The 25,795-nt window shown below is 43.2% G+C and overlaps 2 protein-coding genes across 5 annotated transcripts; both read right to left on the reverse strand.

The window, feature by feature from the left end:
- Positions 1-12,429: 12,429 nt before the first annotated feature.
- LOC131001760 (uncharacterized) lies at positions 12,430-20,621 on the reverse strand. 4 transcript variants are annotated; one of them, XR_009094024.1, is made up of 4 exons: positions 20,423-20,621; positions 20,299-20,352; positions 18,518-18,590; positions 12,430-12,716 (listed from the first exon to the last, which is right to left on the reverse strand). XR_009094024.1 is itself a non-coding variant. In XM_057928326.1 (3 exons), the coding sequence occupies exon 3, from the start codon at positions 17,829-17,831 to the stop codon at positions 17,211-17,213; it is 621 nt and encodes a 206-aa protein (XP_057784309.1). In that variant the 5' UTR covers positions 17,832-18,590; positions 20,299-20,352; positions 20,423-20,621; the 3' UTR covers positions 16,911-17,210. The 4 variants fall into 4 exon arrangements, 1 of the variants encoding a protein (XP_057784309.1); XM_057928326.1 differs by lacking the exon at positions 12,430-12,716 and having other exon boundaries at positions 16,911-18,590; XR_009094023.1 differs by lacking the exons at positions 12,430-12,716; positions 18,518-18,590 and adding an exon at positions 19,302-20,021.
- A 1,603-nt stretch (positions 20,622-22,224) lies between these two features.
- On the reverse strand, positions 22,225-23,682 carry LOC131001761 (protein C2-DOMAIN ABA-RELATED 5-like). The gene is made up of 3 exons (XM_057928328.1): positions 23,276-23,682; positions 22,711-22,806; positions 22,225-22,629 (listed from the first exon to the last, which is right to left on the reverse strand). The coding sequence occupies exons 1-3, from the start codon at positions 23,384-23,386 to the stop codon at positions 22,339-22,341; spliced, it is 498 nt and encodes a 165-aa protein (XP_057784311.1). The 5' UTR covers positions 23,387-23,682; the 3' UTR covers positions 22,225-22,338.
- Between the last annotated feature and the right edge of the window lie 2,113 nt (positions 23,683-25,795).

Here is a 25,795-nt window from a genome sequence, read left to right on the forward strand (position 1 = left end):
TACGGTATTTCGTATTTAATTTAATTTATTTATGTTTAATCATGTTTACGTTTTTCGTTCATGTTTATGCTTTCTTCTTAATTATGCAATTTAAATTATGCACTTTAGTTCATGCCTAGATTAGAAGTCTTTACTTTTACAAGTATTTACTTTCATAAGTAGGTTTAATTTAAGTTCTTTAAAATCTTGTCTAGGGTTTAATAGTTCAATTCGCCTAGCTTAGTTTTACAATTCGGTTTTTACTTAAGTTTTTAATTCTAAGTTTTAGTTTAATAATCAATCTCTTTATTGCTTTCTTTATTGTTTTTCCTGCGATACTACTAAAAGCCCTTAAAGACTTTCCTTGAGAGATGACACTGGGTCAACTTACCATCACTAGGATGTCCTTGTTCTATTGCAAGTCAAACTAGAGGTGTTCTAGGTTGAGTCAAATTTTTTGGCGCCGTTGCCGGGAAAAGTTTTAGGCGTTTTAGTTGTGTCGTTTTTACTTGCTTTATTTAAATTTCTGTTTTTCTCGTTTTTACTTTTCCTTTCAACCGGTGCGTTTGATCCGTGTGTTAAGTGTTGTGTATGCAGGGATGCCGTAGTCTGAAAAGAAAACTTACTTCCCCGCTGGATAACACTCGCACACATACCAGAGCAGACGTGTTATACTCTGACTCTGATTCTGAGGCACATTCTGAATTCTGCTCTGACTCTGAGACTTCAGAGCAGAATACATACGAGGAGAAAGAAGTCATGGCGCAGAACATGGAATACATGGGAGACTATACTAGGCCGGTGATTGGAGATACCAACACGTCGGCAATCGTGCTCCCTGCGGTTGTGAGAAACTACAATCTCAAACCCAATGACTCGAATTTGCTGCCGGTGTTCCACGGGATGCCAAGTGAGGATGCTCTGCAATTCATCCGGGATTTTTGCACCCCAGTGCAAACGATTCCTCTGCTTAGCCTCACGGAGGACCAACTCAAGCTCAAGTGCTTTCCCTATGCACTTAAAGACCGGGCAAGGACGTGGATGCTATCTCTGCCGCCCAACTCTATCACTACATGGGGAGATGCTTGTGAAAAATTCATGCTGAAATACTACCCAAGTCACAAGACACAGGAGCTGAGAACAAAAATAATGGAGTTCACCCAAGGAGCGGACGAACCTTTGCACGAAGCTTGGGAAAGATATGAAGAACTCCTCCGTCAATGCCCTCAACATCAGTTCACTAATGTGATGTTGATGCAGTTCTTCTACGATGGGTTAATACAAACTGCCCAATTTATGGTGGACAGCACGGCAGGAGGAAACATAGCTCGGAAGACTGCGGCAGATCTGAAAGAGATTTTCAAGACATTGGCCGAAAGCTCCCAACAGAAGTCAATCCGTGGACGGAGAGTGGAGGCTAGTGCCGTGACAAATCAGTTTGAGCTGCAGAAGCAAGTTGCCGATCTTGTGAGACAAGTGGAGCATCTTTAGATGGGAAAGATGGAAACTTCAGCTCCGGTGCAGAATCCAGCGCTGCCGATGTCAGCACCGCCGAATCCAGCCATGCAGTACGTTGAGCCTTGCGGTATATGTGGAGATTTCAGCCATGGAACCAATGAGTGCCATCGAATGGGAGAATTTACTCCAGAAGGGCAAGCTGAGGTCTATGCGGCACAAGGATTTCAAGGCTACAATCAAGGGCCGAGCAGACCCTATGGGCAGAACATGAATCAAGGCCAACAAAATGCCATTGGAGGATGGAGAAATCAGCCGAATGCTGGATGGGGAAATCAAAATTTTGGGGGGAATCAATTCCGTCGACCACCCCAAATAGGCTATCAACAACAACAACAGTATTTCCCACCACAGCAAGGGTCTTCTCAACCATACAGACCACAATACCAGCAGCAGCAATCCATTCCGCAACAGAGTGCACAGCCGATTCCACCACAAAAATCCACGCTCGAAGAAACGCTGCAAACATTTATGGAGATCAGCAAACAAAGTATGGAGGCCCAAGCATCTACAATCAAAAGGCTCGAGACAACGGTTGGACAACTTTCCGGTGCCTTGAATCAAATCCAACAACAACAGCAGCCTGGGAAATTTCATGGCCAACCTGCTCAGCCACATCAAGCTCTTGCTGTAACTGTTCTCCGCAGTGGTAAGATTTTGGATAATAAAATGGAGGTTCCAACACAAACCAGAGCAGAGGAACCGTCCCGTCAGAGCAGAACCGATTCCTCTGACCTTGTCAGAGCAGAGGAACCGTTCCGCCAGAGCAGAACAGATCCCTCTGGCTTTATCAGAACAGAGCTGCCGAACTCTGCTCCGTTCAGACCAGAGCTGCCGAGTTCAGATCTGCCCAACTCGACTGATGGAGAAAAGGGAGACCAGCAAAAGGAAGAAGAGAAGGAGAAGGAGGTCAAGCTCCACAAAGCTTCTACACCTTATCGACCACCGATTCCCTTCCCGGGCAGATTGAGCAACGGAAAGCAAGACCAACAGTTCACCGACTTCTACAACAAGCTTGCCAAGGTGAACGTGAATCTTCCTCTCCTTGATGTGATCAGAAAAGTCCCAGCATATGTGAAGTTTTTCAAGGAATTGGTCCCCAACAAGCGGAAGTTCGGGGACAATGAGAAGATTCTAGTCTCAGAAGTAGCGACCTCAATCATGCAGCAATCCTTACCACCAAAGCAGCGCGATCCAGGTAGCTTTGTGATTAATATTGCTTTGGGAAATGGTAAGGAAGCCACGGGTATGTTAGATCTGGGAGCGGGAATTAATTTGATGCCTTACTCTATTTTTCAACAATTAGAGTTAGGTAATTTGAAATCCACTCGCATGTGTCTACAACTCGCTGATAGGTCCGTTAGGTATCCCCGTGGGATAGTTGAGGATATTCTGGTGCGAGTCGGGGATTTGATTGTGCCTGTTGACTTCGTAGTCCTTGAGATTGGGGATGTGCATGAGAATGGCAGAGACCACACTCTGCTATTAGGACGACCCTTTATGGCGACCACTAACACTTTGATTGATGTCAAAAATGGAACCATTAAAATGACAGTGTTAGGGGAATCAGTGTCTTTCTCAGTGCATGAAAATCGGGCTATGCCTTCTGCCAACTTTGTGACTGAATGCTCATATATAGATGCTATTAATGGCTTGGTTGAGAAGGTATTTTTACAGGAGCAAGAATGCGTGGAAATTTGCGCAGGATCAGCCGACATAGAGGAATTAGCGAGGGAAGCTGAAGAGTTCAGCGCTGCCCAGCCGCCTCTGACGATGACAGAGCTGCCGAAGCCAGCTCTGCCCTTCAGCGATGCCCCACCAGTCCTGCCGAGCTCAGCGCTGGAACTGAAGGAACTCCCCGCCAATCTCAAGTATGTTTTTCTGGAAGAAGGCGAGGAGAAGCCAGCTATCATCTCGGCTACTCTGACTTTAGAGCAAGAAGCAGCGCTGCTCGAAGTATTGAAGAAAAACAAGGCAGCACTGGGATGGAGCATAGGTGACATCCGTGGCATTAGTCCAGCCACATGCATGCACAGGATCAACTTGGAGGAAGGAGCTACACCCAAGAGAGATGCCCAGCGACGCTTGAACCCTATGCTGATGGAGGTTGTGCGCAAGGAAATCCTTAAGCTTCTGGCCGAAGGGATTATCTACTCTGTCGGTGATAGTGAGTGGGTGAGCCCGGTGCATGTCGTGCCAAAGAAAGGAGGAATGACGGTTGTGCGGAATGACAAGATGGAGTTGGTGCCAATGCGTCCTACCACGGGATGGCAGATGTGCGTCGACTACAGGAAACTCAATGCCGTCACCAAAAAGGATCACTTTCCTCTTCCTTTTGTTGATCAAATGTTAGATCGTTTAGCAGGACATGATTTTTATTGTTTTCTAGATGGTTTGTCAGGATACTACCAAATCGCAATCGCACCGGAAGATCAAGTCAAGACTGCCTTCACCACACCTTTTGGGACATTTGCATGGAAGAGGATGCCGTTCGGATTGTGCAATGCACCCGGGACGTTTCAACGATGCATGATGTCCACATTCTCATATATGATTGGTAAATTCGTGGAGGTTTTCATGGACGATTTTTCGGTTTTTGGGCAGTCTTTCTCTGATTGTTTGCACAAGATTGATGTAGTTTTACAAAGGTGCATTAAAAGTGGCCTAACCTTGAGTTGGGAAAAGAGTCATTTCATGGTTACACGAGGTATTGTTTTGGGTCATGTGGTGTCTAAGCATGGACTAGAGGTCGACAGAGCTAAGGTGGAGGTAATCCAAAAGCTGCCGCCCCCTACTGATGTCAAGGGAATTAGGAGTTTCTTAGGTCACGCCGGTTTTTACAGGCGTTTCATTAAAGATTTCTCTAAAATTAGCCAACCTCTATGCAAACTGCTAGCTCAGGATGTTCCTTTTAATTTTGATGATTCTTGCATGCATGCCTTTGAAACATTAAAACTTAAGTTGAGCTCTGCCCCGGTTGTGATTGCGCCTGATTGGTCATTACCTTTTGAGATCATGTGTGATGCGTCTAACTCTGCAGTAGGAGCTGTGTTAGGGCAGCGTGTGGATAGGATGTTGCGTGTAATTTACTATGCTAGTTTAACTCTGAACAGTGCACAAGTAAATTACACCACTACTGAAAAAGAGATGCTTGCTGTGGTCTTTGCCTTAGATAAATTTCGAGCATACATCATTGGGTCTAAGGTTATTGTCTATAGTGACCATGCTGCACTGCGATATTTGATGACTAAATCTCAGGCTAAAGCTCGTCTAATCCGTTGGGTCTTATTGTTACAAGAGTTTGATGTAGAGATCAGGGATAGGAAAGGGAGTGAGAATCACGTAGCTGACCACCTTTCCCGTTTGGATAATAAGCTGATAGACTCGAGTCTTAATTGCATCCCTGAATTTTTTCCTTATGAGCATGCATATGCATTCACCCTTGACAAGTGCAGTTCTGCCGAGCTCCGTTCTGCCGACTTCAGAGCAGCCAGCTACCCTCTGGCCAGCTCTGCTATACCATCTCTGCCCAGCCAGAGAAGTCCTGCCAGCTTTGCTCTGATCAATTCCACCGAGATCACCTCTGCCAGCCTTCCCGAACTCAGCGCTGTCCAGTGCAGCCCTGCGAGCGCCGAGCCTTGGTATGCAGATATTGTCAATTACTTAGCGTGTGGTATTCTACGGCCGGAGCTGACGTCGCAAGAGAGAAAAAGATTTTTAGCTCAGTGCAGGCATTACTACTGGGAGATTCCTTACCTCTTCAAGCTGGGAAAGGACGATGTCATCCGACGGTGTGTACCGGCAGAGGATCAACAACAAGTGTTGAAAATGTGTCATGAGGATCATTGTGGGGGACACTTTGGGGGTCAGAAAACAGCACACAAAATTCTTCAATCAGGTTTGTTTTGGCCTTCCATTTTTAAAGATGCACACACTTTCACTCTTGCATGTGATCGGTGCCAGAGAGTAGGGAATATTGGCCGCAGGAATGAGATGCCTCTACAAAGCATTTTAATTGTCGAAATTTTCGATGTGTGGGGCATTGATTTCATGGGGCCATTCCCTACTTCACATGGGTTTCAATATATTTTACTTGCTGTAGATTACGTGTCCAAATGGGTTGAGGCTATCCCCACGCGGACATGTGATGCTAATGTGGTGCTTAAGTTTGTGCAAGAGAACATTCTTTCTAGATTCGGATTTCCTAGAGCTATCATTAGCGATGGAGGCAAGCACTTCTGCAATAAGTTGTTTGCAAAGCTCATGAAGAAGAATGGGATCACGCACAAGGTTGCAACACCATACCATCCACAGACCTCTGGACAAGCTGAGACGAGCAATCGGCAGATCAAAGGAATTTTGGAGAAAACGGTGCAGCCCTCGCGCAAGGACTGGTCCGCAAAGTTGAATGACGCTCTCTGGGCATACCGAACTGCCTTCAAGGGAGTGCTTGGGATGAGTCCGTACCGTCTCGTCTATGGCAAGGCCTGCCATCTACCGGTGGAGATTGAGCACAAAGCTTATTGGGCGATTAAAGCTGCCAACTATGACTTGAACTCTGCTGTGAAGCAGCGCACACTGCAAATAGAGGAGTTAGATGAACTACGTAATGAGGCGTATGAGAATGCAAGGATTTATAAAGACAAAGTGAAGCGACTCCATGACAGCCGTATCTGCCATAAGAAGCTTTGCCCTGGGATGAAGGTACTTTTGTTCAATTCTCGATTGAAGTTGTTCCCGGGTAAGCTGAAATCTCGATGGAGTGGTCCGTTTTTACTTACGGAGGTGTTTGAGCATGGTGCTGTTGAGCTATTCAATGAAAACACGAAGGAGAGTTTCAGAGTGAATGGCCATCGAGTGAAACCGTACTATGAGCACCCGAGTTCGACGATGGTGGTAGAGTCTCACACTCTGCACGATCATCTCTGCTGATTCAAACCCGAAGTCGGGCTGGAGACTTTAACTCTAGCGCTTGGTGGGAGGCAACCCACCGTTGGTTTGTTTTTATTTTCGCTTTTCCTGTTCTTTTCTTGTTTTTAAGTCTTTTCTAAGTTTTGGTTGCTTTGCGGATACTATGATGGTCTGTGAGCATGTCTTATTTTCAGCGCTGAAATTCTTATACAGCCGCTAGCGCTGCAATTCTACCCGCTGCACTTCTCCGCGCTGCTCTGCCAGCGCCGACCTGATTCAGCATGGCCACTCTCCACTCTGCCAAAGACAGCGCATTCCCCTTTTCACCACCTCGCACAATGCTTCAGTTTCTCCATGCCGATACTCAGTGATGTTTTCTTAACTCTTTTTAATTCTTTTGTGCCCTGAGGACATGGCATGCTTTAAGCGTGGGGGGGGGGGGTGTTTTATTGAGTTTATGCGAGTTTATGCTTTCAATTGGCCAAGATTAGTCTCTCTATGCTTAGTTTTTAGTCTCGAATCTTGCTAATTTTTATGAATTTGTGGAAGAGTGATGGTTTTCGATGCGAATTTCGGGTATGAGAATGAATGGTGGTTATTCTTGTTTTACTCTTGATATATGTTTCTTGTTTGTGCAAAGAATTAAGAGTTTTGTTACAACACGATTGTAAGTTAGTAAAACGTGATTTGTCCGGTTGATGCTAGAAGGAGTGTTGTCATTGTGATTGCCTACGATCGTATCTTATCTGTGAAATGTGAAAAATGTTGGACGAATTACCAACTTTAAAATTGCCAGCTCTGAAACATCTGGCCTGTTCTGAAATGTGATAGCTCTGAGTCTCTGCTCCTCTAGTCTAACTATGAGCATGGGAAACCACGTGAAAAGACTTTGGATTACATCCAAATGATTTTTATTTCATGAATTATGGCTCAACTGTCGAAAATTTTAAGCACACAAAGTGTGAAAAATGGTGATATTGATTATAAAGGCGATCACATTAGGGAATTCACTTCTAGCGGAGAATTGGGTCTGATCGAATTGCTTACATTACTCTTTTGTTGCTTCTTAAACTTTGAGTTACTTGCATGATCGAGAGATGTGTGTTGATTGTAAAATTTTGAATTGACTTGATGAATGTTTGGATGGAAATTAGCATTGTTGAAATCAATCTCTTCCTATGATTCATACGGATTTTGCTTGAGGACAAGCAAAAGGCTAAGTGTGGGGGGGTTGATTTATGCTTAATTGTTCTAATTTTAGGGGTTTGAATGTGCTCATTGTAAGATAAATCTTCTGGAAATTGGTGCGTTTTATGGTGTATTTGATGCTTTTCAGGAGATTTAGGTTTTAAAGGTGGAAGAGTATAATTTTGGGGATTTTTGGCTAAAAATGGCGTTTTTACGCCAGACCAGACAGAGCAGAGAACTCGCTAAGTCAGAGAACTCGCTAAGTCAGAGAAATCGCATGCCAGAGCAGCGAAATGGGAAGCCAGAGAAATCCGCGACCGCCAGAGAGAAAAGCGCCAGAGGAGTCGACCGCCAGAGGAGAGAAAAGCGCCAGAGAAGTCGACCGTCAGAGGAATCGAGGCGAGCGTGGACATGCCAGAGAAATCACCCGCCAGAGCGGAGGAAGCGCCAGAGGAACCAAGGCGCCAGAAGAGTCAATATGCCAGAGGGTAGAGATACGTCAGAGGAATCAATACCAGAGCGGAACCCATTCCGCTGACAAGATCAGAGAAGTCATTCGTTCCTCTGGCAATAGCCATTTCTCTGGCGAGAGCCGCGATTTTCGCCCGAGTGGAGATTACTTGCTGAGCGCGTCATAGCTGGAGTTACCTTATCATCTACGATTCTATTCCTTTTAGAGTCCGGCTTTGCATGGTAATTTCCATGGTGATCCAGAAGGATTGAAGTCTATAAATAGGGCCATAGTTTTCATTGTATAATAAATCCCTTGCCCTAGTTTTAGACGCCATCTTTGCAATCTGTTGGCATCCGAAGCTTAGGAATTTACTTACTTTCATAGTTTCAAGTTTTTATTGTTCTAAGTTAGATTTCAATTTCGTTTTTAGTTTAGTTTCTTGGATTGTGATTGCGTGACACGATTACACGTTCAAGGATTTTACGGTATTTCGTATTTAATTTAATTTATTTCTGTTTAATCATGTTTACGTTTTTCATTCATGTTTATGCTTTCTTCTTAATTATGCAATTTAAATTATGCACTTTAGTTCATGCCTAGATTAGAAGTCTTTACTTTTACAAGTATTTACTTTCATAAGTAGGTTTAATTTAAGTTCTTTAAAATCTTGTCTAGGGTTTAATAGTTCAATTCGCCTAGCTTAGTTTTACAATTCGGTTTTTACTTAAGTTTTTAATTCTAAGTTTTAGTTTAATAATCAATCTCTTTACTGCTTTCTTTATTGTTTTTCCTGCGATACTACTAAAAGCCCTTAAAGACTTTCCTTGAGAGATGACACTGGGTCAACTTACCATCACTAGGATGTCCTTGTTCTATTGCAAGTCAAACTAGAGGTGTTCTAGGTTGAGTCACCAGCCGTTGCCAGATTGTGCAGTGGATTACAAGAATGAGAAGGATGATCGTGGAGAGAAGGAAGAAGGAGGTAGAAGGATCCAGTAGGCGGATGAGTTGACCTAATCTACTGCGGAAGGAAAGAATCAGCCGAATCTTCAATCAAATCATTCACAATTGAGCCAACAAATGAAAGAAGATCATGCTGAAGATTTGAAGACAGGCACAGCTAGGGTTAGCCCTCCACCAGACGGAAGTATATAAGGAGTAGCAGTCGCAACTTTTAGAAGCTCTTGGCCCGCTGAACTTTTTGCTTTTACAGAGTTTAGTACTTTTAATTCCTACCGATTTGTGGCATCCAAACAATTTATATTTCAGTACTTTATTGCTTTCATTTCAATTCACCCAAGGAACAAGATCAAGGCACGTGGCCTTAGGTACTCTTTTATTAATTCAAGTATTTCCATGTTGTTATATGTTGTGTTTACTTCACATTGCGTTTATGTTTACTCCTACGTGTGAGTAGTTCTATTGGTGAGGTTTAAGGGGTGGAAATAATTGTTGTCAATATGTAAGCATTCGTGAGGCATTTGTTCTTTCGATTGAGTCTCGTGGTTCCAGACGGATCTGTGCCAAGCCATGGACAGTAGGGGCCTAACGGGTGATCTTCGTTTTGTAAAACGTTGTACGTGTTAAGCAAAGGCCATGATATACTAGGGCGTGACAACCGGTATACCCACAACCGAGTAGCTGAGCAGCGTCAACAAAAGGCGTTGTAGATCCAGAAGGTGGGGAATGGATTGATAGGATACACTGTCCTTCCTCAGTCTTGGGCTTCTCTATCAACTACCTATCAACTGTGACGAGGCATAAAGTCATGGTTATCAAACGAGGAAAGCAACTACTGCGCCGTAGCATGTCTATGACTGGTCGGCTGACTAGCCGAAAATGGTTATGTCCAGAAGGCATGTGTCACTCAAAGTGCGGAATTGGGGACCTCGGGAGAGAAGGTTGGTGAGGGTCATACTTGGTGAGTAACGGGTATGACTACTACCTAAGGAGAAGTGAAGCACTGCCTTGTGACCGGGAAATGTGTGACCTTCGGACCAAGCGATTACTATGGACTCAACCATGTGTGAAGTATAACCTCTTGAAACGCCCCAATGTCTTTGGGCCACGCCTTGAGTTTATGTGGATCATGGAGGGATCATCAGTATGCCTATGACCGAAATAAATATTGACAACAGTTATGACCTAACCGTAAACCTTACCCCTTTGTTATTATTGATCTTTGTTTAGTTTCTTATGCAGAGTATACAGATTGAGACTTGTGACACCTCAGTTTGTCGTTGGAGAACAAAGTGGTTCCTCACTCCCTGTGGGATTCGACCCTATACTTGCTACTAAGACTTATTTCTAGTTGCGAGAAGTAGGAGCGTGTACTGTCCGTCTAGGGCATACACATGTATTTTGATCGTACCGCACAATAGGTGCGTGTCAAAATTGGCGCCGTTGCCGGGGAGTGACGCGCAACAATTTTGTTCTCTCCTCATTTCATTTTTCGCTACTGGTGTATGTGTGGAACTCATCGAACAGCAAGAACATTGGTGTTTGACCCTGATATTGACAGAACTGAATGTCGACTATGCGCAGGAGCACGGATAGCGAGACACGAAGCTATGGCAGAAGCCGAGCAGGCGCAGACCCTCAAAATAGTTGGCATACCCAACTAATCTTAACGTGAGGCCCAACGGGATTACCCTACCAGGCAACCCGTTTGCACCTCGTCGGTATGACCTAAAGCCCTCACTGCTTCAGATCTTACCGAAGTTCAGTTGTTACCCAGGAGATGATCCACACACTCATCTCCAAGATTTTGAGATGACGATCATGCACCAGTCAAATGATGAGCAACAAGAGTATGTTAAATTGATACTTTTCTCTTTTACCTTGGTGGACAACAATGCGAGAATATGGCTGTATGACCTACCCACGGGTAGTGTCACCACATGGGCACAACTGCAGCAGGTTTTCTTGAAAGAATTCTTTCCAGCATCAAGAGTGGAGCGAATGAGATGGGATATCCGCAGTGTAAGGCAAGATGGGCTAGAAAACTTCTATGAGTACTGGACGCGATTCAAGAGGATGTTGAGCAACTGTCCTCACCATCAAATTTCTCCAAAAGATCAAGTGGAAAGCTTCGAAAAGGGCATGCGGAGGAATGATCGCAGTTTGGTCTTAGCAGCCTGTAATGGGTCGTTGATGAGTAAAACTCCAATGGAAATCTTTCAACTGTTGGTCACCATGGCAGAAGAATCACGCGATGAAGGGCATGAAAGAAATCTGGAAATACCGAGAAAAAGTGAAGAGAAAGAAGAGATGTCCAAACTGGAGAAAACTATGGAGAAAAGTATGAATGAACTCAAAGAACTTCTTTCGGGTCTGACTATACCGAAGAAGGTTCGTCAGTGTGGTCTTTGCGACGCTACAGGGCACCAATCTGAAAATTGTCCTAACTTCGGTAAGGACATTGTTGATGTTAATGCTATTGGTGGACATGATGGGAATCCACGCAAGTATGATCCCTTCTCAAACACTTACAATCCGGGATGGAGGGATCATCGTAGAAGCAAGATGGTCAACCCCAGCAGCAGAACAACATGGGAGCACCGGTGCAGCGCCCGCAGTATAATCAGAACCAACATCAACAACAGTACCAGGCAGGACCACCACAAACAGAGCACCATGGGAGGAAGCTATAGAGAACATGGCCAAGGAGAGCGAGAAATTTCGCAATGAAATTCGCGGTGGTATGAACCAGACCAACCAACAGATTAGTCATTTGACTAAAGCAGTGGCCAAACTGGAGGAGAATGTCGGTCCCTCCATATCTCCTGGGAAATAAGGCTCCACTCAGCGCATATTTGGTGCATTTTCCATTCTAGTCGTCCTGGTTCTTTCTGGAGGGACAACCACAGTACTCTTGATCAGCCCTGCCGCATTTTCAGCCCTGGCATTCCCTGGTAATGTTTGCGATGGGCAAGACAGCCCTGGAATTTCCAGCCCCATATCTGGAGCAACATTTGAACCCAGATTCGGGAAAGATGCAGAGGTTCCCAACATTTGTTTTGCGCAAGCGTAACTCAGAAAGATAGCATCTGCTCAGTCATAGTAACATTGACCATCCCTGTTCCCGCAGTACCCGATCCCTGTACAGCTTAAGTAGCCTGCAGCCCTGCAAAAACCAATCCGACCGACCCAGTGGGCGTAGAGTCACCCAAGTAAATTCCCTTGTTAGTGACTGTCGCAGCAGTAGCCGGGTCTCGGCCTTCCCCAGTGAGATCACCCATCAAGTTCTTAAGAATGTGTAACGACCCAACTTCCCAAACCAAAAGAAATAAGAAAATATTGAGATATGAGCAGATCAGTGATGAAGATTTATCCAAAAGATTAGGTATCTGTGTTTTGAAGAGATCAATAAAATAAACATAAAATAAAATAAATGAATGGGCATTTAGCGACATAAATCGATTAACAACATTCAACTTTCCAGGATTGCATAAGTTTGGTTTCGTGACTCTGATCATAATCAACGATGACTCTATTAATAGAAATACGAATTAAGAGTCTAAGCTCAACAAGATAATACTGCACCATATAATAGAAGTTCTTAGTTTAGGGAATTGAAAGACAAGATAACAAGCTAGTTGTTAGCCGAAGCGAAAGACGAAGCGGAACCCTAATCTCAGCTCAACCCAAACCCCCCCACACTTAAATCCTTGCTTGTCCTCAAGCAACAATCACAACATCAACAGAAAATCCACAAGCGATTCTTCTCACCAAGCAAAACACCAACCAAACCAAGTCCTTCAAGATATCAATGTCCCCAATCAGGTGTTCAAAGTTAAGGTTTAAAAATGCAACAACAAGGTGATACAACTCAATCCGATCAGACCCGATTCTCCGCTAGGGGTGAATTTCCTAATGCAATTCCCTTTATAATCATATCTCATCCTTTTTCACATTCTTTCATTTTTTCACATTTCACTTCTCCTTTTTTTGGGTCTAAGTTATTTTCGCTCTTAATAGATGGGCCGTAATTCACGAGATTGACACTTTTGGAGGTGATCCAAAGTATTCTCGCGTGGTTTCCCATGCTCATAATGATGCCATTAGAGGAACAGAGACCCAGAGCTATCAAAAACTCAACAACCAACCATAAATTTCAACACAGAGAAAGATATTAGGGTATTGCACTGAAAACACTCCCCCTAGCATCTACCGGACAAATCACGTCAAGAGTTGCTCATCAAGGTGTTGCATCTAAACATTAAACTAATTATACCATATTGGGAACAAATCAATCGTAAAGGACAAGGACAACAAACAACACGAAACACAACCCAGAATCGCCAATGAACCACTGTCAACATGCGATGCACTTAAAAACAAACATGAAATCAAGACAAGGGGACCATTCGCCCCAACACAATAAAGCCCAAGAACACAACAAGAAGACACCCACAGGATTTACAAATACCAACAAACACCCCCCCCCCCACACTTAAAATCTGGCACTGTCCTCAGTGCAAACAAAAAGAGGGGTGAAAGAGGAAACTTCCCTAAATACCGATCCAGTGGTGAGTCTGTAGTGTCCCACGATGTCTGCCTCTCTCTCATCCATAGAACAAGCAGTCTCCAACGCAACAACCTGCACCAAACAACAGAAGCAACAAAACACAACACAAACAAAACGAAAGAAAAACGAAACAAGAAAAAGCAAGAAAACATGGGTTGCCTTCCATGCAGCGCTAGTTTTTAAGTCGCCAGCCCGACTAAGAGAACCCCTTAACCAAAATCCGATTGAAGCTCCAGCTGCCTTAGCGCCCTTGTAAACACATCTTCTTGAATTGCAGCTGCGGGTCCTCCAAATGAGTCCTCCATGCTCATATCCTGGGATGGCCCTCTATCCACACATCCAACGAAATTGAGTGACCCAACCTCATCAAGCTTCTCTTCCAATCGCAAAGCACACAGAAGGCCATGCTCTTTATCATCTTTCTCTTGCAGCTTATCTAGGAATTCTTGCTCAATCTCACTTTCATCTTGCAGGTTAGCATGAAATTCTTTCACGATCTCGTTCTCCTCCTGCAGCTTATTAAGGAATTCCTGCACAATATAGTTCTCATCCAAAGCATCAAATGTTTCAACATAAGAGCAGATTTGAATTAAGGGAGTGGGGGTAGTAGGTTTTTTTATCAAAAACTGAGAATGTTACCGCTCTACCTGCCCCTACCATACTTACAGTTCCCGTACCCACATCGATGCGAGTATGGGTGGTAGCCATAAAGGGTCGGCCAAGCAAAACAAGATGCCCATTCTCGCCTCTAATCTCTTTTCCCACATCAAGGACAACAAAATCAGCCAAAACACTAATCCCCCTCACAACCACCTCAACATCCTCAACAAGGCCTCGTGGGCTGCTAATGGAGCCGTCAGCTAGCTCTATCTTAATATTCGTGCATTTCAGCTCTTTATTTCCCAATTTCTCAAAAATATCAAGCGGCATCAAATTGACTGCCGCGCCCAAATCAAGCATTCCTAAAGCCTTTTCAACCCCACCTAAGCTAATATCAAAAATAAAACTACCTGGATCTCCTTGCTTTGGTGGTGGTTGTTCTGGTGCAACAGTGACAGGTGGCAGTGGCTCACTGGGGCATTGGGTAGCCTTGATTGCTTGCACGGTTTTGCTTCTCCATTTCCCCGTGGGTATTGGGGTATTTTCCTTGATCACCGCCACGGCATGAGCTTGATGCGGCTGTTGGTTCTGGTTTGGGAACTTCCCAGCTGGCGGTTCTTGCTGCAGCTGATTCAAGGCTCCTGTTAGTTGCCCAACTGTAGTCTCGAGACGCTTGATGGTAGCACTCTGAGCCTCCATCGCCTGTTTGCTAGCTTGCATGAAAGCTTGCATCTGATTTTCAAATAAGGGGCCTGGAGGTTGGTGTTGCTGAGGTGGGTAGAGTTGCTGCGGGGGTTGCTGTGGCTGATGTGGTTGAGGGTAATGCTGCTGCTGAGGAAATGACGACTGTTGTTGAGATGGGTAGAACTGCTGCTGGTTCTGATACCCCAATTGCTGTGGAGGTCGGGGGGAACTGATTGCCTTGGTTTGATCTCGACCCTTGGCCAGGAGTTTGGTTCCTCCATCCCGAATTCTGCTCATTTCTCCAACCCGAGTTGGAGCTTTGTTGCCCTTGATTAGAGATGGGCCTCTGTTCAAATTGAGGCCTCCCCGGATAGCCCTGAGCAGCATAGACCTCTGCTTCTCCTTCAGGTGTGAATTCTCCCATTCGATGGCACGCGTTGATTCCATGGCCAAATTCGCCACATATGCCATAACCTTCTGCTGGTGGCGCGCGAACGGGTGGAGCTTCCACCTTGTTCATTGTGAGGTGCTGTACTTGCCTCATCAAGTCTGCTACCTACTTCTGAAGCTCATTGTTTGGAGCTACTGCATTGGCTTCGACCCTCCTTCCTCTGACTGATTTTTGTTAAGAACTCGCGGCCAGTGTGTCGAAGATCTCCTTGAGCTCATCAGCTGTCTTCCGGGCAATATTGCCCCCTGCTGTACTGTCCACCATAAACTGTGCCGTCTAAATCAATCCGTCATAGAAGAACTGCATCAACATGACGGGTGCTAACTGGTGCTGTGGGCACTGGCGGAGGAGCTCTTAGAATCTCTCCCAAGCTTCGTGGAGAGGCTCGTCAGCTCCTTGCATGAAGTTCATTATCTGGCTCCTAATCTCCTGTGTCTTGTGATTAGGGTAGTACTTGAGCATGAACTTCTCGCATGCCTCTCCCCATGTGGTGATGGAGTTCGGCGGCAAGGACAATAACCACGTTCTCGCCCGGTCCTTGAGTGCATAAGGTAAGCACTTGAGTCTCAACTGATCCTCGGTGAGTTCCAGCAGTGGGAAAGTCTGCACTTGAGTGCAGAAGTCTCGGATGAACTGTAAAGCGTCCTCACTTGGCATCCTATGAAAGAGCGGCAGCAAGTTTGAGTCATTGGGCTTCAGATTATAATTCCGGACCGCAGTGGGAAGCACTATTGCTGAGGTGCTAGTGTTCCCGATGACCGGCCTGGAAAAATCTCCCATGTACTGTACATTCTGCTCCGCCATGGTTTCTTGGTCAGGATTGGGCCGAGCTTCTTCTTCTTCTTTAGAATGCACTGAAAGTGTCTCCTCAACGGCTTCCAGAATGGGGTTGGAAGCGATTCTCTCTTCACAGTCTTCCTCTCGAAACTGTGATTCCACAAGGTTTCTCAAACTGGACTCGGACTTCTCCTCCAGGCTTAAAAGGACCTCACGAGGTCGGTGAATGTTGTCGTAGTAAGGTGCAAGCTTTCTCTTCAAGCTTCTACGTCCTTGCATACACAACACGAACAAACAAATCAAACGCACCCGAGGGAGAAAATAACCGAGTTAAAAGAAATAAACAAAAATAAACACGGAAAACAATGCAACACAATCAAATGCCTAAAGCCTTCCCCGGCAACGGCGCCAAAATTTGACTCAACCCAAAACACCTAAGGGATTGACTCGCAATCGTACGAGGTTATCCTAGTGTAATAAGCTAACCCAAGTCGTCTCTCAAGGAAGGCTAAACAGGGCTCTGATCATGCTACGCACAGAAAACAGGAAATAAACCTAAACACTCTAATCGGGTAGTTGGGTCTGACATTCTCTCTCCGATTAACTAATGCGTAATTAAAATAAAACATATAAATCTATCTAGACGAAAAAAAGGAAGCAGATTAAGAACGCAGGAAAACCAATAGACCTAGGGTTCTAAACTAGCAATCTAGAAAGCAATAGTTAATTCAATCAATCATGAACAACGATTATCTAGGCGAGATAAAAGAACAAACAATTCATCAAATAAACTCGCAGCAACAATAATCTACGCAAGGGAAATAGACTAGCATTCAATCCTATAGAAAACATAAACTGAGTTCTTACAGCGAGTACGATCTAAATCTTGAATCCAATGTAATGAAACTAACGTAATCTTCAATCCACCAAGCCAAAAGATGTTTGTTGATATTTGAACTACTCTAAAACTAGGAAAACAAAGGTAAAATCGCCTGGAGGCTGCTGAGGTCGAAAAGTCTGGTGAAAAACCCTAAAAATGGGCTTTTAAATGGAAGAAACGTAACTACCGAAATTACACAGGGACGGCGGGATCAACTCCAGCGGGATCGACGCCAACGGGATCAAGGCCAGCGGGGCCGAGTCCTCCATTCCAGCGGGGCCGAGTCCTCCAGTGCAGCGGAGTCCAGCGGAGTCGGAGGCGCCAGAGGAATCGCGGCTCTCCTGACCAGAGGAATCGCGGCGAGCAGGGAAGTCTCCCCGAGCAGAGGAATCGCAGCGAGCAGGGAAGTCTCCCCGAGCAGAGAAATCGCGGCGAGCATGGAAGTCTCCCCGAGCAGAGGAATCGCGGCGAGCAGAGAAGTCTCCCCGAGCAGAGGAATCGTGGCGAGCATGGAAGTCTCCCCGAGCAGAGGAATCGAGGCGAGCAAGGAAGTTTCCCCGCTGCCAGAGGAATCGCTCCCCGCTTCGAGCAGGGAAGTCGCCCCGAGCAGAGAATTCGAAGCCCTCCAGAGCAGCGAATTCAAAGGTCCAACACCGTGGACGGCGGCCGCCGTGGGACGGCGCCGCCGTGGCCTGCCTTCGCTGATTTCTCCCAGATTTGCACGGCGCGCGCCGTGGGGCCGCGGCCGGCGTCTTGACGGCGGCGGCCGTGAGCTTGCTTCCAAAAATTGCTCGAAACGATGCCAAAAACGCTCAACAACTCCCGAATCCTGCGCACGACAGTAGAACACCCAAATAGTCATCGAGCACGTGAAAAATAGAGCAAAACGATAAGAAACTCGCTCGAATGCATAGCAGAAAACTCGCAAATACTACCCAAAAATGAGGTAAACACCCGTCTGCACCAACTGATGAACCTGAAAACATTAAAAAATATTTTGGGCTGAGCACTAGTGTACTCAATGGGCTATGCATTTTATAAATATTTTATGAAATAACCAAGACAATTTATCCAATATCACAATCATAACTCAGAAGGTTTTAAAATAGAAATCCACTTCTAAGCATGATAAAACTTTTTCTCATTAAGTGGCGCGCCATGTAACGTTCGATTGTTACTCGCTGCTTATGATCCCGGACCTCTAGCCACCGACAGATCGCTTTCTTTTCTCCCATTTATCAATCTCGGGACGCACCCGATCAGATCAATAACCATAACTGTGCTTCGGAACACATCCAGACAAGCACCCTTATAACGCCTCTTAGCTTTGTTAGTGCACGATGGCGATCAACCCATCGAGCCACTAACCTTGTGTACACAATCCTCATCTAACGTGTTAGGCCAAATGAGAATCTCGATCGATGCTTATGCGAGCATTAAACAATACAGAACGCACATAAAAATATTTATATTGGATAAACAAGTAACTTTCATGAAATATCAGAGCTTATAAAACTCAAGATACATTGTACGTAAAATAAAGCCCACCTTGATTTGGACAAAGTCCGAAGTCAAACGTAACTCGTCTTGTAAAAGCAATGCGACTCTTGGTCAACTGAGCCTACAAAATAATCTAATCTTAATAGGTCTCGTGATACTAGCCTTAGATAATAGCAAAGCGATGCTACTAAGTTCTGATTCGCTATGCCCGGGTTTTAAAACTCACTTTATAATATTAAAAATCAATTTTCAGCTAAGGGCACCAATAATACTCTTTGCTCGACTTTTCATAAAACTTTTAACTTAACAAGAATGTCAATGCATAAATATTTTATTGCAAAAACCTATTATGAATTTATTACTTCATTATACCACATGGCATATTATTCACATAATCATGTGCACATAAAAATCATAAATCGCGTAATGAAATATTTTCTGAAATAATTATCTAAACATGCATAATGGATCAAAATCTTTTTGTAATCAAAACATTTTCTAAATTCTCAAATCATTCTTACATGGTATAAACACTTATTAAGCTAATTAATCACCAAAACAAATTAAATCAACTTAAATTAGGATCCAATCAGTAAATAATTGGCAATCCAGTTCTTTAATAACTGATGCCGAAAATTCGATTAAGAAAAGAGGGCCAATTCAAAATATTAATTATCAGCCAAGTAATTAAAATAGGCCCAGCAATTTATTATGTAATAACTCAGCAAGAGTGAACAAGCCCAACAGAAAAAAATAATAATAAAGCAAGCCCAAACTCTAAAGCCCAGCTCAGCTTCATCTCTCTCTCTCTCTCTCTCTCTCTCTAATGACCGGTCTCGGTTTCTCTTTCAATCACTCTCATTCACAAACACACACAACCACACACGCGCCGCTCAGCGCGGCCGCCTCCTCCTCCCTCCCTGGCGAAGGGCGCCGCCTTCGGCCCCTGCCGTCACCGCCATCTCCTTCTCTGGCCTCTCGCCCGTCACCCCACCCTCTCTGTCTCTCTACTTCCCTCTCCTTTCCATCGCTCGACCCTCTCTCTCCCTGTCTCATCTCTCTCCCCGCGCACGGCCCGGCTGCTCCTGCAACTCCGGCGGTCATCGCCTTCGCTTCTCCAGCCGGCCACCACCTCTCCTTCCTACCCTGACTCTCCACGCCTCAAATCCCTAAAATTCCCTTCTCCCTGAATCCCTAATTTCCTCCTCTTCCTTTCCTGTCACTCGACAACAGCCGACGGCTGCCGCCGCTTCACCCTCGATTCGCGGCGAGAATCGCCGCCCACTCACATCCGGCGACAACAGCATCAGTCCTCAGGCTCACTGTCACTGCCGCCCAGCCGCCCTCCACCGCCTCCATCTCCCTCGTTCTCTCATCGAAACGGGCAGCAGCCTCCGCCGCCTTCCCGATTCTCACCATCACGATCCCATCTCCCTCTCTATTCCCACGGCGAACGGCCTTCTCCTTCGATCCGGACAGCAGCAGCCCTTCAGCCTTTGCCGCCGCTCTCCCTGCTTCAACCCCTCCTAGCCCCGACTGAACTCACGCCACACTAACACGCACAACAAGAATCAAACGCAGCAAGATCCAAGCTGTAAAGACTGAAGATTTATCAAAATTTTAAGGGTTCATTCTTCTCTGTGTTTCTTCAATTCCTTCACAAGAGTCCAGTTCAAAGTGTAAATGTCAAGGCACAAGTTTGATGGTATTGTCTATGATGATTTTAAATCAGCAGAATTTTATTCGTTTGTTGGTTTCATGTGTCATCAGAGTTCATCGTATAACAAAATAGGTAGCAGATAAAAAGTAGACGGAGTTGAGTATGAAACCTTTGTGTGAGTATGGTTTCGCAGCAAGCTGGGTTCTACTTTAGTTTAAGTTTTCTGCAAGGAGTATATGCAACTGAGGTGGTGGAAGAGACAAAAAAAGAAGAGTGCGTGATAAAGGCAAAACCTTTATGAATGGGTCGTGTCTTTCTCTGTTTTGGTTGCTGCAGTGGTTAGAAGAAGTTGAAACTAACTAAATTGTTGTTCTGCGAATAATGACTGAGGTGAAAGGCACAAGATTATAATGAAGAAGAATGTTTTGATATGAAGGGTGGAGAATGTGGGTAAAGGGATGTGTAATTTATAGGAGAAAGCAGGCAGCGTGGTTGATTAAACACGGTAATTTTTTTTGTAAAAAAAAAATGATAATTAAATCATAATTTCAGAATAAGTTTGAAAATATCAGATATTGCATTGCATGTGATTCTTTGACACAAGAAATTGGGCCTTCGGGCCAAATGAAAGGTAGGCTTCTAAATTCAAAATCATGCATAATAGCCCAGAATGTTTAAGTTATGATTGGGCCTTAAAAAAATTCATACAAGTTTAGAATAAAGAGAGAATGTTTAAGTTATGATTGGGCCTTAAAAAAATTCATACAAGTTTAGAATAAAGAGCTAATGACCACCTAAAAAAATCAAACCATTCAATAATCTTAATTTAGTAAAACTTTTGAAAATTCTTTTGTTGGAATTTAAAACGAATATATACATATAAATGAAAAAAAATATTCTCCGGGCATAACTATCTATAATCCAAATTCAATAATTATACTGAAAGATTCTATTAGGAAAAGTCGGGGTATTACAGAATGTTAGTGCTTTCCATGACCTGTTGTGAAATCAATCAAATTACAAATATTTAAAAGGAGTTAGTCCTGCTAATTGTGACGATCAGCTCAAAAAAAAGGCGTAGAATTCCAAAATTCCCAAGAAAACCCAGCCTTGCATAATATTGTAGTCATGCAAAGGTGATAACCAAAGAAAATTCATAGATCCGTCCAACCTCCACCATAAATAAAGCGGCGCGAGTGGTTGGGCTCTGCTGGGTGCTCAGCGATGGAGTATCTTCTTTTCCATCAGCATCGAGCCATTCTTTTTGCTTCAGGCATATTGGTCATTGAGGTGCTGGAAGTGTGTCGAATTTTGTCGACGTTCGGGTTGTTGGTTGAAGTCCTGTTCTTTTGGTTTTTTGAGCAGTGAAATGGCCGGGATTACTTAGGAGCGATGGTTAGGCCGGAGTTTCTGAAGTTTTTCCACATTCCCTCTGCTCTTTTTTGTTAGTTTTTTCTGGCTTGTCTCTCTGTGATAGACGAGTACTCTTTTTTCTTCCTTAAGGTTTTTCCCACTGTGTTTTCCTTAATGAGGTTTTAATGAGGCTCGACCCTTAGTCAGCTTTTTCTGTGCTTTCAAGGGTGGTTAGATTTTCTCCTTTTTTTTATATATATAATCACATATTCATAAAAAAATCAATATGCATTTTAAATTATAGATTGTGATAAAATCTTTAATTTAGTGTAAAAATAATAAGAAATAGATTTAAAATAAATAACATATGATTATTTGAAATTCAATAAAAGTGTCTCTCACATTTTTCTTCGAGTCACTCTCGCGCGCAACCGGTTGCACCATGCAACTGGTTTCTGAATGTACACTACTCCATTCGAAAATATTCAAGTGTCATTTCCCAAATGAAGTAGTATCATTTTGAAAACCAGTTAAACGGTGCAACCGGTTGCACAGGAGTATTTGTGTTTTTCTTCTCTCTCCCCTTTCAGATATTTCCTCTCTCATCACGTGAGAACGTGGATGTTGAATTGTTGATTTTATTAGCTTTCTATCCTCCTCTTCTTTTTTTTAACTTCTAAAACAACTGCCCTAATTAATTGATGTATCATTGCAAAAATGGCATTAACTTGGTGGGGAAAAATTACTAAAAAAGCAGTGTTTTCATATATTAATAGATTAGACAGAAATTCGAAAGGAAAAAGAAAATGTAAAATTTGGAGATGAAAAAATGTATATGTACAAGAAAGATTGAACATTAGAGAGATCTAGAGCCAGGGACATTTATCCAGTGCAGGTGCAGCTCAACTTCTCCACACTCAACATTCCTCAATCTCAACACCATATTCTGCGTGACTTTCCCATTTTCCCAGATAATAGAGCTGGCTTCCGACAAGCAGTTGTCCCTGTTGGGCACAACCTTGGTGATGAGTGTCCCACTTGGAACATTCTCCAACTGCATCTTCAGCACCCTCACCAGCTCTTTGATGTCGAACTCTGCATCCCCCATTTTGTCGTCCAGAGTGAACGTGTCTCTGTCGTAAACTTGCTGCAATTAATCACCAACATGTTTCCTTAATTACTTAGATTAATTTTGTGAATTTTGTAAGATTTAAGACGAGATACCTACCAGCTTGATGGGCTGGTTTGGATCGGCGATGGTCAGAGTGAGCTCTTCGTTCCATTCGGGGTTCAGATTCTTCTTCACCACGCGAGTCTTTAGTTTCTGATTAACGTAATTAGCATGTTTAATCATGTGATCTTGCATCTAAATCCACCTTCACTTTTTAAGCAACAAATTTAAATTCATTGGCGTTTATTACGCCTCTCTGCTTCTGCACCCACCCAAATCTCCATGCACATTACACCCATTGATTAAATAAACTCTCCTTAATTCCATATATATATTTAATATTTGTCTTTTATTTTAAAATAAACGACAAATATTAAAACATATTATCCCTTGAGATTCACCATTACCAACCACCTCCAAAACACATTGATTAAAAAAATGTAATGAAAATTTAACCTCAATTAACTGTGATCGGATTAACCTCGCATTGAAAGTCGGATTGTTTACAATCAACATTCAAGCTATGGTATGATTGGGATATATATTTTTTAAAAGAATTAGATAAAATAAAAGCGACGGAGTTATCGAAGCAGAAAGAAAAATGATAGGTATCGTCTGTTACCTGCTTGTCCATCCGAACAATCACATAAGGATCGCTGCTTCTGGCATCTCTTTTAGCCAGTTTGAAGCCTCTCACAACTTTAATCCTTAGCAAACCCAAAATGTTATCCATTGATATCAATTGGAATTAATTCTTTTCTGTCTCGATAACTCAAATTAATATCCAGCCCCAGCAATCAGCCGATTCGAGTAGAGAGAGAGAGAGAGATTCTTGGGTTTAACAGAGAGTGGGAGAGGGGGGTTTTATAAGAATAAGAATTGAGAATGGTGAAGCCACATTGTTACTGTGTTGACGCGCTAATTCAATAAAATAGATGCGGTATTTTCTATATAGGAAGAGAAAGACAAGGCAACAGTTGGTGACTTCAACAACAATGGAATGCTACCTTCTCTTCACTACACGTTTTTATTTCGTCTTTTCTCCTTTAGAGTTTCGATTCTCTATTGTCAGATATTAATTACTTCTTCACAGTTGGATACTATTAATAACGTTGAATTTCATATTACTTTTATTAAAACGCAGTATGTATAAACGAGTATAGTGGATGGTATATATTATGATACTATTATGTTGACGACGAATACATTAATGTATTTATTAATCCGGTGGTCAAATTCTTTGTTAAGTAACCATGTAACTCTATTAGTATTATAAAACCACTATATAAATCGATATATTTAGAATATTTTTGGCGAATTTATATATATTATTAATATGTATGTAAGGCTACTGTTTGTCACGGCTATAAATTCAACTAAAGATTGAAATATTTACTTTAAGAAATGATTACGATAGCCCTGAAAAAATATTCTATTATTATACATTGACAACAGAATTTAAAATCAAAGTTTTCTGGTAAACATCTCGCCTTTATATAAACTAAAAACTCATAATTCAACCTTCGCATGAGAAAGACTGAAGAAATAATTAAAATATTAGGATAATCTGTTATAGCATGCACATTTGATTGACTTAGAAGTGTAGCTTTTATTTTAATTTAATTAACACAGGATCACAATCACTTCTTACGCATATTACACCCCTTATTAAACATCGTATGATAATATTCTATTTCCGTATCATTTCAACACGATAAGTGTATTGAATGATGTATAAATTTCACCTCAATTATTAAAACTAATAAAATAAGAGATGCATCACACATAAAAATAGGAAAACCCAATTAATTCCGTTGGAATATGGAGTCTGAGTTTTTTGGGTTGTTGTATGATCCGTTAATTAGGCTTAATTAATTAGGATTTAATTATTGATATTATAAATAGTTGTGTCTTCTCTATATTTTGTATCTTAAATATACTATAGTGAAAAATCTGGCTTGACATCGCCCCTAGACGTAGTTACATATCGTAATGAATTGGATAACAATTCTCGTGTGTTCTTTTATTGCTTTCGTGATTTGCGCGTGTATTATTTTCTAACAACTAGTATGAAGACCTCCGGATTTGGTGGGAACGTTTCAGGGTGGGTGATGGAAAGATTCCTATTGAGAAGTTTGATGGTTCAGATTTCGACTTCTGGAAAATGCAGATCGAGGATTACTTGTACGGTAAGAATCTGTACAAACTCCTCAAGGCAAAACCTGAAAAGATTGATTCGGAAGAGTGGGAGTTGCTGGATAGAAAAACGATGAGTGCGATACGTCTATCGCTGTCCAATGATGTGGCTTGTTACACGACTGGAGCAAGGTCGATCAAGGAGATTTTGAGTACAGTTAATTAATTGGACAACGAATGCACTAACTTTACACGTCTGTTAATATAGTGCTCTTAATTCTTATTTTAAATTGTAATTTTTACTATGACCAACTCCTATATATTGTAATGGGAAAAATCCGTATAAGCCAAAACTATACGGCCCAACGGGCCAGCCCGGTAAAGCGATCCATACCACATTCGTGGCATAAGGTTCAAAGTAGGCCCATATGCGGGAAATACGCGAACCCACTAGGAAAAACCCTAAACTCAACAGTTAATCGGTGACTAGGTCAGACGAGAGTCACGGAAGATCGTTCCCTAAGAAATCGGAACCGCTAGGGTTTCAAGGAGCATTCCAGTAAACCCTAACCCTAGCCGCCTCCCTGCAGGCCCGTAACCTATATATACTAATTCGCTAACACAATCACGGACGATCATTCACTCCCACGCTTGCACTCACACACGATCTCTTACTCTCGCTATCCCCGCTCTTCTGTTCCGCCTCCACACTTACAACTTTCTAGGGTTCCGATCGTCCGACTGGCCCCGCTAGCCCCGACGTCCGTCGCCCCTTGATCCATATCGCTCATTAGCTCTACCTCTGACTACTGGGTCATTCGAATCAATCGGAGAACTCCCTTATTACTATCCTTTTTATATCTTCTTTCCATTGTTTAATTATTGTCATTACGTTACTCACGTTATTATTCACATCGATTCACTGACTTGAGCGTCGGAGGCCCTTCCATCGACACCCCCACCGGTGCTCTTCGGAGGGCTCTAATGTTGCTTGTGGTTTCAGGTT

The sequence above is a fragment of the Salvia miltiorrhiza genome, chromosome 8, assembly GCF_028751815.1.
Source record: "Salvia miltiorrhiza cultivar Shanhuang (shh) chromosome 8, IMPLAD_Smil_shh, whole genome shotgun sequence".
Lineage (NCBI taxonomy): Eukaryota > Viridiplantae > Streptophyta > Magnoliopsida > Lamiales > Lamiaceae > Salvia > Salvia miltiorrhiza.